The following is a 12,657-nucleotide window of genomic DNA, read 5'->3' on the forward strand; positions in this document are numbered from 1 at the left end:
AAATTCCATCATAGTTGTGATGGAGATTGGATGTAGGCTACAATGCACTAAGTAGATGAACCAGGACATATCTGATTTTATTTCTTCTTCTTTGCTTCGTTTCTCTTTCTGTTACTCAGACAAAATGAAAAATATCTCTCAACTTGTTACGAGACAAAAGTGAAAATATCTCTTGAAGTTTTCTTGAAAAAGCAACAGTGATATTCAGCAAAAAGAAAGTTAAGATTAACCCCTCATTCTCTTAGCCACTGATAACCATCAATTGGTATCAGAGTTCGGTCTCTAAGAGATCAAGTTTTGCAACTTGGAAGAAAGATCCTGATGGCGAACAACAATGGTTCAAATCTGGTAGCCTATAATCTGACTGAAGGGCAATCCAACAACAGATCTCCGTTCTTTAATGGAAAGAACTATAGTTATTGGAAGGAGAGAATGAAGATCTTTGCACAATCGGTGGACTATGAAATATGGAAGATAATCTTGAATGGTCCACAAGTTCCAACCACAATAGGGGCTGATGGTGTAGTTGTTCCTAAGGCTGAAGCCGATTGGAATGATGATGACAAGAAGAAGATACATCTCAATGCTAAAGCTATCAACATGCTCAACTGTGCAATCAGTTTCGAGGAATAACGAAGGGTATCAAAATGCAAAACAGTAAAGAAAATATGGGACAAGCTTCAAGTTACTCATAAAGGCACAACTCAAGTCAAGAGAATCATAATAGACATATTAAACAAAGAATACAAAATGTTCTCAATGAAGAAAGGAGAAACAATATATGAAATGTTTGAAAGATTCAACGTTATCATCACTGGCTTGGATGCTATGGGAACCACACACCCTGAATCTTTGCTAGTGAGAAAAATCTTGAGATGTCTCACTAAAGAGTGGGAAACCAAGACTATAGTGATAGCTGAGAGCAGGGGCATTAATGAAATGACTTATGATGATCTAAGAGGCAATTTACTTGCTTTTGAAACCACTTACTTAAAAAAGGATACAAAAAAGAAAGAAATTGCTCTCAAATCAGTCACTAAATCTCTGGATGATGAATCCAGTGATAATTTATCTGACGATGAGTTTGTTTTGTTTGCTAAAAAATTCAGAAAAATGATGAAGTTGAAGGAACGAAACAAAGGAGGCAGTTCAAGAAAACTAAAGAGGGACTTAAGCAAGATCATCTGCCACAACTACAGAGAAGCTAGACATTACAAGTTTGACTGTCCAAAACTGAACAAAGATGACAAGCCGAAAAAGAAAAAGAAGAAGGGATTCATGGCATCTTGGAAAGATCTGAAAAATTATTCTGATGAAGTAGACGAATCAGAGACTAAGTCTCAAACCTGTCTCATGGCCGATCAAACTGATGAGGTAATTTTCATTGAACCTTCTACTGAAGACCTTCATCTTATGATCGATCATCTCACTGAAAAACTCAGATGCTTTTTGAATGAAAATCTTGAACTTGAATCTCAAAATGACATTCTTAAGGCAGAAAATAGTTTTTTCAAAGATAAATTAAGGGAAGCTGAAACTGCTATTGATCTTGTTGAAGAAAACAAGCGGCTAAATGCTGAACTTAAAGGTTGTGAGAAACAGTACTATGTAATTGCATATTTAAACTGTTTTGAAGAAAATAAAAAGTTGCACAAGGAGGTAAAAAGTCTAAAAGAGGACCTAGCTAACTTTGCTCAATGTTCTACAAATTTGAATCAACTTTTGATTAGTCAAAAACTTCTCTATGATAAAGCTAGTTTGAGCTTTCATAAAAAATATAAAATGTTTATTGAAAAATCTCTTTTTTTTAATATGGCTTTCACTTTGGATGACATAATATTTCAAAATCCAACAAATTTTAAAAAAATAGCAACCTAAAAGATTTTGTAGATTATGCAATCGAAATGAGCATTTTCCTATTCAATGCTTCATAAGTGAGAAAATTAAAATAATATTTTTTAACATTATAGATTATAAGAATATTAATTTTAGATATATATTTAAAGTATAAAAATTGAACTATTCAATTTCTAAGAAATAAAAATCGAATCCTTTTGATTTTTAAAAACAAAAGTCGGATAACCTGATTTGTAAATTTAAAAAAAAAAATCACAAAAAATTATATCCTTCGATTTAATATTAAAATATTTTAAAAATTTCATTGCAAAATAATTGAACCAATCGATTATACATTTTGGTACCACAAAAGAAACACTAACATTGTCAACATAGTTGCACTGCACACAATCCTCATTTATTATTAAAAAAAAAATATTTCTTTCTAAAATTTTAGTTTTATCTAACAAATGATGTCTATATATAAACAAACCTGTAGGGATCAAACACGGTGAACTATTAGGATTTTATTCCTAAAAGATTTGCTAGTATATATAAGTTTTGATTGGCCTATAAGCTAGGTATTGATTTATTGTTTTTAGAAATAATTGATTTCTCCATGAATTCAAGCATCTACAATTTTGTAAGATATAAGTGAAGTGATTCATTGAGAAGGGAATAACAGATATCCAAACGAAGGAGACAACATAAATGAAGGAGTGTACAAGAAAAAAGATCCATCATTTTATGTGACCAAAGTTGGTCCTACGTTGTGTGAGAGACATATGTAACGAATAAAGATGAGGGGTATGATGTCAATATGTATTAATAATTTAATATTATATGCTTAGAAGTTATTATTACAAGACATTATTTGTTTTATAGGAGCCTCTCAATGCAAGGAAAGAAAAAATCACATGCACATATCTATAATTGCCTCGTTAATTTGTATCCACAAAAAAGGAAAAATAAGTTAAATTTGGTATAACAAACTATAAACGCACCAACATCCGGTGATGTCTGCTACGCAACTTTAATTTTTTTTTTTGGTATACTAATCTTTTTTTTTTTCATGTATATAGTGTAAACTGTATACATATATATTTCTGGACTTAAGTCAGCAAAAGAAAAAAGAAAAGTATATGGAATTAAAAGGTAATGAATTAAAAAGTAAATAATTTAACTAATTTATAATTATATTTAATTAATTTTATTTGTTTTTAATTTATAATATTTGATATTAGTTACTTTTCACTCCAAATTAAAATTTTGAATGATACGTTGGAGAAATAGGGGTGGAGATCACGGAACTTCCAACAATCCAAATTTTTAGTATATAAAAAAAGTTATAAAATATATAAAAGAACATCCATTTAATATGAAAAAGAAACATTCTAATACTTAATAGAAGAAATATCCTAATACCTAGTATAAGCACAATCCACATAGAAATTTTAGATTCATTCAGAGACATTTAGTTAATTTTTGGGTGATACCTTCTTGATTCTTTAGCATTGTTGAAAGAAAAAATATTTCTGGACGAATTCTTTGATCTTGGCTTGGGTGGTAACTAGCTCAGACTATAACGGATTGCTTAATAACTCACAGCCCAAATCATACGTGATCCAAAAATTTTAAATAAGAACCTTAAGCATATAAAAAATAAAAAATAAACTTAATGACATGTTAATTTGACTTTCACCATATTTAAATTTTATTTACTTATTACCAAAAATAAAATATTTATTTACCGAACATAAAAAAATAATTCATTTCAGGTTATTCAACTTTTCTAAAAACTTTAAAATGAGTAAGATCAAAAACTAAATTTTGGTAGTGATTTTGAAATTTACGACATGTATTAATTTGATCCCGATGTATCAAGTGTATTATCATCATCACCAAAATTAAGTTTTAGATATTATAATAGTCTCTCGATCTTATTCTGACAATGATTCAGTAAATAAAATGATAAACTAATACTCTTTTATCACGCTAGATAATTTAGTAAAAAGGCGATGTTTATTTTTGGCGTCCAATTAAAATATGTGTACAAATCGATTTGCATGCTCACAACTATGAAAACACGTCGCTTATGCTTTGATTAGTTTCTATAAAAACAATCATACACAATATCATATACTCATATGTAATTTTATTGTGTTTTCAATCAAAGTGTCACTCGATCCTATTAAAAATCTAAAATTATACATATAATATCAAATAAGAATTAGTTCTATTCCCAACCCAATTTCATTTCATATTTTTTTTTACCAACATATGATGCATTTTATTAAAAATTTGCACATAACACATAAGCAAATTTCAAAGATCCATTATGCGAGCCAACTTGGTCCTACATATGTTGTTCGTTTTATGTGCATAGATTTGTAGTATTATAATGAAGTAGTTAAAATTTTAAGTTAACTAAAATCTCTTTTTTTTTTTATATATTAGAATCTGAATACATTTGTATTAAATCAGGTGATCATTTTTATGATTTAAATTATATTATTATTTTATATTTCACTTATTTAATTTATTCTTTTAATTTTATAAAGAATCTCAATTTTCACTTATATTTGTCAAGAATAGGACACCAAATTGTTTTTGTATTCATCATATAAAATAAATTTAAGCCGTTGTTACTTTTTGTAAATCGAAAATAGTATTCTAAATCTAACCCATTTGACAAATTCAAAATTGGGAATGCTAGGGGAACAATGAAAATTTTGAACAACATAAATAACTACCAATCAAATGAAAATACATTATACTCTAATTTAATGCTACTAATTAAATTTACTCTTTTAACCCTATTAATTCACATTGTTTACACATTGTTCAAAAATCTTGTTGGTTACCTATACTTTTCCATTCAAAATTTATAGAATGATCCTATGCTATACATCCAATTAAGTTTAGCTTCGATTTTTTTTTTAATTTAAAAATTTTGATATGATTGAGATCTGAAAGAATGAGTAGTCAAATATATTTGTAAGCTATATATAACTGAAGAAAGCTATGACAAATCATTTTAAATAAAAACAAAAGCAAATTAAACAGATCAATGATTAGGTTTTCTTATCTCTAATTCACAAGAAGTTGAAATAATAGATGATGACTCATGTAGAATTTATTTATTAATAGAAATAGCATATTTTATTCAAAAAACAGAGTAGTTCACATCATTACAGGAAAAAAAAAAAAGAAGAAGAAAAACACAAGAAGCTAACACAGTCTCACACAATTTGCATGAACTCTGATCTGCTGTGCATGTTTTGTTAAGTATAGCCACAAATAAGTCTGGCAAGCCACAAGGGTTTCGCTGTCTTTATAAACAACCTTCCAAGGAACATCCCAAACACCACTCCACATCCATATCCCACTACTACTTGCTTCCACCCAAATAATGATTCTTTTGCCTCGGGAAACACTGAAGGTGGTTGTTCTTCATCATTGCTGCATGACTTTGACAAAGGGAATCCACAAAGCATTGGGTTTCCTCTGTAGGAATCATTTTGGAATGTATTGAACTGTTTTCCTGTTGGTATCACTCCCTCCAACTGGTTTTCCGAAAGGTTCAAGACAGATAGAAAATTCAAATTTGTCAAAGACATAGGTATTTCACCTTTCAGTTGGTTGCATGAGAGGTCTAACCATTCTAAACTCGTCAAATTACCTAAAGTTTTTGGAATGTTACCACTGATTTTATTGTGAGAAAGGTTAAGCCCTCTGAGAAAATTCAATTCTCCAAGAATTTGTGGAATTTTTCCTTCAAACAAGTTATTTGACAAATCTATGGTTGTGAAAATAGTTAATATCCTTTTCATTTCTCTCACTTGACCTTTCATAATGATCACAACAGAGTCATTATATCGTATATTATCATGGTTGCTCATATACTCCAACCCATCAGCTTGAGTATTATCATTCAGAGTCATCATTCCTTGAAACTCTTCAAAGTATTGCATTGGCAAAGGACCACTAAACTTGTTATTAGACACATCAAAAATTCTCAACTTTGGAAATGGGTGCTTCCTACTCAAACAAGTGATGGTACCATGAAATTTGTTATTTCGTAAACTGAGTACCTGTAATTCCTGAAGAGCTTCTAGCCTACTGGGAAATACATCTTCTATGTTATTGTCACTCAGGTCTAGAACTTCCAGTTTTGTGCAATTTGCCAACGATTGTGGTATTGGTCCCTCTAATTGGTTGCCATTCAACTTTATCGTCTCAAAAGCATTATTCTTGGAGAAGTTTCCAGGTATGCTTCCATGAAAGTTGTTGATTTGCAAATCCAAAACCTGAAGCAAAGGAAAGGATCCCAAACATTGTGGAATATTGCCAGTCAAATTGTTGTGAGACAGGATTAGCGCATTGAGGGAGCTTGCATTGCATATTGTTGAAGAAATGCCTCCTGTGAAGTTGTTGTTTGAAACTGCAAAGTAATTGATGCCATTTGGTGGAATTGGAAGATCTCCTTGCAGCTGGTTGAAACTGAGGTCAATAAAGAACATGCTTGTCCATGTGTGCAAGAGATTATCACTAAACCAATTGGGAATCTTTCCATGGATTTTATTGTTAGAAAGATCTAAACTTCCTAGATTTTGTAGTCTAAGTAGGAATGAAGGAAAAACAGTAACACTACAAGAAGAGAAAGTTAAATATTCAAGTTGCGGTAAGACGTAGTCCACCCTACTATTACTATCAACAGAGAGAAATTTATTGTTAGAAAGATCAAGAAAATTTAATTTTTCCAACTTTGAAAAATAAGAAAAGTCCAAAAGACCACTCAAGTAATTAGATGACACATCCAAACGAGTGAGGTTTTTTAGAAATTCAAAGATCGAATTTGGAAAATCACCTTGAAATTTGTTATTAGAGAGAACTAAATTTTCCAATGAATAAGTGGAGAATTTGCTAATTGGCCCTGTGAGCTGGTTCATGCTAAGATCTAGGTATTTCAATGAAGACAAAGAATAGCACCAGTCTGGAATTGTCCCATTTATAGAGTTATTACCCAAATCTAGTGTTTCTAGTTTTGGAAGTGTGGCATTTTTGCTTGGAATTGGGCCGATTAATTGATTAGAAGACAGACGTAAGTAAGAAAGTTGAGTTAGATCAAATAATGATGGTGGCAGCTGACCTCCTAGTTTATTATATGACAAATCTAAAACAGAAAGTTGGGTTAGACGAAACAATGATGGCGGTACTTGACCTCCTAGACTGTTAGAAGAAAGTTGCAAGGTATCTAATTTAGTGAAGTTGTCGAACACATCTGGGATGTGACATCTGAACGTATTACCACTAAGATCTAAGTCGGTGAGATGTTTGAGGTTTGAAAGCAAAGATGGAATCTCACCATGAAGTCTATTTCCTGAAAGACACAAAGACACAGGAATTAATCCATCAAATTGGCAATGCCATAGCCTTAGTTGGTTAAGAGACTTCAAATGGGAAATGGAATCAGGTATTTCTTCCGAGAAAGCTGTCCAAGAGAGGTCCAAGATCCTGAGAGGAGTGCTCCAATTGGACTTTGGAAGTTCACCTTTCAGCTCATGATTGCCATACAAACTTAGTTTTTCAAGATTAGTTAAACCAAATATACGAGTTGGAAATTTTCCATGCAATCCAGTGTCATCAAGACTCAGAATCAACAAAGAGGATGACAAATTCATCAGCAAAGACAATGAAGTTTCTCTGATAGAAGACATGTCTACCTCATCTAGAACTAGCTCTTTCAAGTTAGTGGTGTTACCAATGAGTCTGCTCCATGTGGATTCATCAAGTGTCAGTTCATGATCATACGACGAGAGATCAAGTGAGAGTAATTTAGACAAGTGTGAGATTGTGGACGGAATATGACCTACAAATGATGAGTATGATAGATTGAGATGGGTGAGACTCACAAGATTACCAATTCCAGGATATATTGGAGAGTTGGAGAAGTGATTGAAGGCAAGGTTGAGTTGTTGAAGATGGGTGAGATGGAAGAGTGTGCTGTTGGGATGAAACTCGCCTTCAAGCATGCTGCAACTCAGATCAAGCCCAATCACGTGACCTGATGTGGTGTCGCACGTGACACCATCCCACTCGCAACAATCCGTACCATTGCTCCATGACGCTGTCTTGTTGCGGTTGGAATAAGAAGAGGAGCACGCCCAATAATTGTACGATGAAGGTTTGATGGCAAATGAGTTCTTGAATTGGAGCAAGTTTGAGTTGTCATGGTGGTTGCATAGGGGCAACACCGATGAGCAAGCGGAAGATGGAGTATGAAGAAGAAGAAGAAGAAGCAACAAGAGAGTAAAACACCTCATCATTATGCTGTCACAATAATAATAATGTTTAGAATTTTAATGTATAATGTGTGTGGTGCATGGCATCCAAAGCAAGTGATGAATGCAAATATATATAGGTCATCCCGTGCGTGGAATATGCTCCAAACTCTGTTAATAGTGTGCTCTGTGCTACTATTTTTTCCACAACCTCATTGCATTATTGCATTATTGCATCTATTAATTAAAGGAAGTAATACGTCAACTTTATTGCTGTCATAATCGGCATTATTAGATACTTTTTTCCTATATATATGGGCAATGCTACGTAACCAAAATATTATAGATAATAAATAAAGGTATATGATTAATAGTATTTGCGTTGATAAGAGAGTGTGAATCACTCTCCTAATTTAATTGACGTAATTAATTTCTTTCTATCATTAATTATCTTTCCTTATTTAATTATACAAAAAGTTAATTCCAAATTTAATGTGAATCAAATTGCAAAAATTTCTCCTTCATTATTATTACATGTATTTATAATTGTATAATTTTTTTCTTCCAAATAAAAATTTCAAATTCTTATATTTTTAATTAAAAAAAACTCAAATCACCTCAATACATTTTATAAAAAATAAAATATTTTAAATTTAATCAATTTTTATTTATTGAAAATTAAAAATATCTAAAATTATTAGTTCATGACCTGCAAAATAAAATAATAAATAATAATAAATTAGCACCAATTTATTGATTATGGATATTATATATATAAAATTATAAATATTATACGTATAAAAATATGGATGTTAAATTAGAGAATTTAACAACTTCTGGTATACAACTCATATTTTACATATAGGTTATTATAAAATAAAAAAATTAAAATTAAAAAATAAAATTTAAAAAATAATTATTAATTCGTCGTATTAAAATCAATAAATAAGTATACATATGAATAGTAAACAAAAAATATTAAAATTATGATCCTTTGATGTACATGTAAGATAATTTGAAATATATAACAAGACACATAGTTTAAATTTGGTAATATTAATTGTAAAAATTTGTTAATTATAAATATTATATGTATGAAATTATGAATGTTATGAGTATGAAATTATGGATGTTATTAATATAAAATTTTGGATGTTATGTGTATCTTACTTAATTATGGATGTTATGTGTATGAACTTGTGGATGTTATGAATAAATTTGCCAATTGAATAAATTAATTTAGGTATTTGACATTTTTTTTTCAAATCTAATTATAGTAAAATTTAGAAATATATGTGAATTAAAATAAATCATTTTCACTTTGAAAAACATGAAATAAATTTTTAAATTATCAAAGACGGTGATTTAAAAAATTATACGTTGATTTAAATGTATAATGTCTTCAAAAATAAAATATTAAAATATTTTGAATCATGATTTATTAGTATATATGTAAAATAATTTGAACTACATAATAAAATATAATTATTATTAATCTTTATTATATTTTTATATATAAAAATCAAATTATAAAAAAGAATATTAAGTATTGATTACAATAGTGCCTAATAAAAAGGATATGATTTTCTAATTAATATCATTAATTAGCAGATTTGATAAGAACGGTGATAAGTAGAATAAACGGTGATAAGTAAAATGATAAGAGAGTGAAGTAAAAAATAAAACTGTTATTAAATGATATAAATGAAGTAAAATATAGAAAGTTTTGGCTGATTATGGCTGAAAAATTTTGGTTACCAAACTTTTTCCTATATATATATAGCACTCAATGCAAGTTGAATTTAATAAGATTGTTGTTAAATACTTATATAACTCCATAATAAAAATGGATTTCTAAACAAAATTTCCCTTCTTCCTCAATGTTCAATATAATATTTTCTATCTTAATTATATATGCCTCTGTATATAACTTAAGCTTCAATAAAAATAATAAGGTTAAACTATGTGTATTTATCTATGTATATACGATGATGTGTACAAATAAAAAAGTACGAGATAGATAAACAATCTATCATTGTCAGTCTGTCTTATTTTTAGGTATATGATTTTTATTAGTTATTATACATAAATTTGGCTCGACGAAAAATAAATTCCAACTGGTGACTTCTAAATAAATATGAAGACAATAAAAGATAATTAATTGAATTATTTGTTTGAGAGTATATAAATATCATCTAATATATTAAATTTAGTTATTAAAATTAACTATTATATTTTTATAGTATACTAAAATAATTTATATCAAAATTCAATCTTATAGTATAATTTAAAATTAACATATATTAAGTTTAAATATATTCTAAAATTATATTACAAACTTTATTTATAATCAAATATTTAAAATAATAATCAAATTTAAAAGTCTAAATTCAAATTTAAATTTCTATTATAATCAAACTATAATCAAGTTAAAAAGAGAATGAATTTTATACATGATTTTCATGAAGAACAAAACTAGAATCAACAATTCTGTTTACTCACACAAAATATAGTTTAAATTTAATCCAATTTTATTTGTTTATTTTTTCGATAACTTATAGTATGTGGAATTCAATATTCGGTGAGTTGGAGATTTGAGTTTTCATTTTCTAATGAAGTAACTAAGTTATCATATGATAATAAATTAGAAAAGAAAACTACGGTTCTAATAAAAAAAATTCAATTGCATATTTATATTGCAATATTTGAATTTACCGTCAAAGCTATTGAAAAAAGTAATAAAGTAAAAGGGAGTGAATAGAATTGAAATGCATATCTTTGAATGGGGAGTTATAGCTAAATAATAATTTTTTTTAACAAAATGAATAACCATCAATCAAATAAAAATATACTATACTTTTAAATTATCTATTTAAATCTTAATATTAAAATAACCATCCGTACATCTAGTGAAATGTACATCCAATATATCTATTGTTTAAATTGTTTAATATTTTCATTGTTTACCTATACTTTTTCTCTTTGAATTTGTTGAGTAAGCAGAAATAAAAGAATGCGCAGAAGAAAGAATGTGATGGTGATGAAAGAAAAAAAAATCTAGAGAACCAGCAATTTTATTAAATTTTGGTCAATATGTAACTAATAAAAGAAAAATGAATAATTCTATATTATTGAATAAAATTTTACACCATTAAAATTATTATTGATGACTATTTGATGATTATAAATCACAAAAATTACTGATTTATAACATTCCTAAAAAAAATTCAATAAGAATAGTGAGAACATTATATATATATATATATATATATATATATGTATATATATATATATATATGATGAGTAATTTTAATATACATTTAGTATTTTTATATAAGCATGTACTGTGATTTGTGGAAGCAGGCACAAAATGGATTTTCTACAAAGGGTTGCATAGCACTATATAAATCATAATATATCCATTAATTAGATACTATTTGCATAACTTATCACTCTTAAATCGAAATAGACACGTGGCAAGTTTATGTATGATACTGATAGACGAAGAATGAAGAAGCGACAAGAATAAACAATAATGGACCTTGTGATAAATAATACTAATTTATAGAGTCAATAAACTGGAACAAGCTTCAATTATATTTCTTGAATTTTATAAGGTTAGTTTTTTGTACCAGATTTATAAGCTTAATATTTAACTAAGCGCACAATATTAAGATTTTTTATTATTCGAACTTTGTAAGATTATATTTCGATATACATACCTTGTACCATACCAAACAAAATACTTAATTACCTTGTAAAGGAAAAAAAATTATAATTCTCAAATTAGGGAGGATTCCAACTTAGTGACATAATTAGGATTATTAGAAGTTGAAGTCGGTTGTGATTTTGTAAAGATTTCTATTGTTGTTGTCTTCCTCTCAAATTTCCTATCCCACCTATCTTAGAGTTATTTTGTACGTGTATAAGCATTTTTTTATACAAGTTATACAAATTATTTATATTTATATATTTTTAGATTTTTTCGGTGTCTTCACTTTTTTTTTCCTTTCGTGTCTCTTTTTTTTTGGTAATTTTTTTCTCTCGTTATCATCGTCGTTAACACCACCTCCTCTTCCTCTTCCTCTTTCTTTTTTCATTGAAATTTCTTCTTCTCTTTTCTTTTTTTCTTTCTCCTTCATCATTAGTTATCTCATTGTTGAAGATAATAAATAATTCAAGTTCAGATTGTCATTTGAATCAGAATGAAATTAATTATTGTTTTAAATCTAATCAAGTGGCTAAGGTGTGGTTCAATTTAGAAGAAAAAATATAGCATTAGAAGAAACATTTTTTTGCAGCAAATTTGAGTGTAGCATGAAGATATTTGGGTGTAACACAAAGATATTTGGGTGTATTTTAAGAATTTTTTAGTGTATTTTTATTCTGATAAGTTTTGTATAATTCAAAACTCTTCTTCCTCCTTCTCATCTTTTACTCTTTTTTTTTATCATCATCACCATCTTCTTCTTCTTTTTTTCTTATTCATCTTTTACTTTTTATTTTACCTTCTCAAGTTTCTTCTTGTTTTACTCTC

General features: G+C 28.5%; 2 protein-coding genes across 2 annotated transcripts in view; both read right to left on the reverse strand.

The window, feature by feature from the left end:
* Window positions 1–12,657, reverse strand: part of LOC112766872 (receptor like protein 24) — a 171,677-nt gene that overhangs the window by 26,013 nt on the left and 133,007 nt on the right. The gene's annotated exons all lie outside the window — the stretch shown is intronic.
* LOC112766217 (receptor-like protein 7) lies at window positions 4,972–8,220 on the reverse strand. Its single transcript, XM_025812111.3, has one exon. It carries the CDS (start codon window positions 8,163–8,165, stop codon window positions 5,121–5,123), a length of 3,045 nt encoding a protein of 1,014 aa, XP_025667896.1. The 5' UTR covers window positions 8,166–8,220; the 3' UTR covers window positions 4,972–5,120.

The sequence above is a fragment of the Arachis hypogaea genome, chromosome 17 (genome assembly GCF_003086295.3).
Source record: "Arachis hypogaea cultivar Tifrunner chromosome 17, arahy.Tifrunner.gnm2.J5K5, whole genome shotgun sequence".
NCBI classification, from domain to species: domain Eukaryota; kingdom Viridiplantae; phylum Streptophyta; class Magnoliopsida; order Fabales; family Fabaceae; genus Arachis; species Arachis hypogaea.

Excerpts from the sequence above, each read along its gene's own strand:
- LOC112766217 (XM_025812111.3), bottom strand. The coding sequence starts at position 8,165 with ATGATGAGGTGTTTTACTCTCTTGTTGCTTCTTCTTCTTCTTCTTCAT.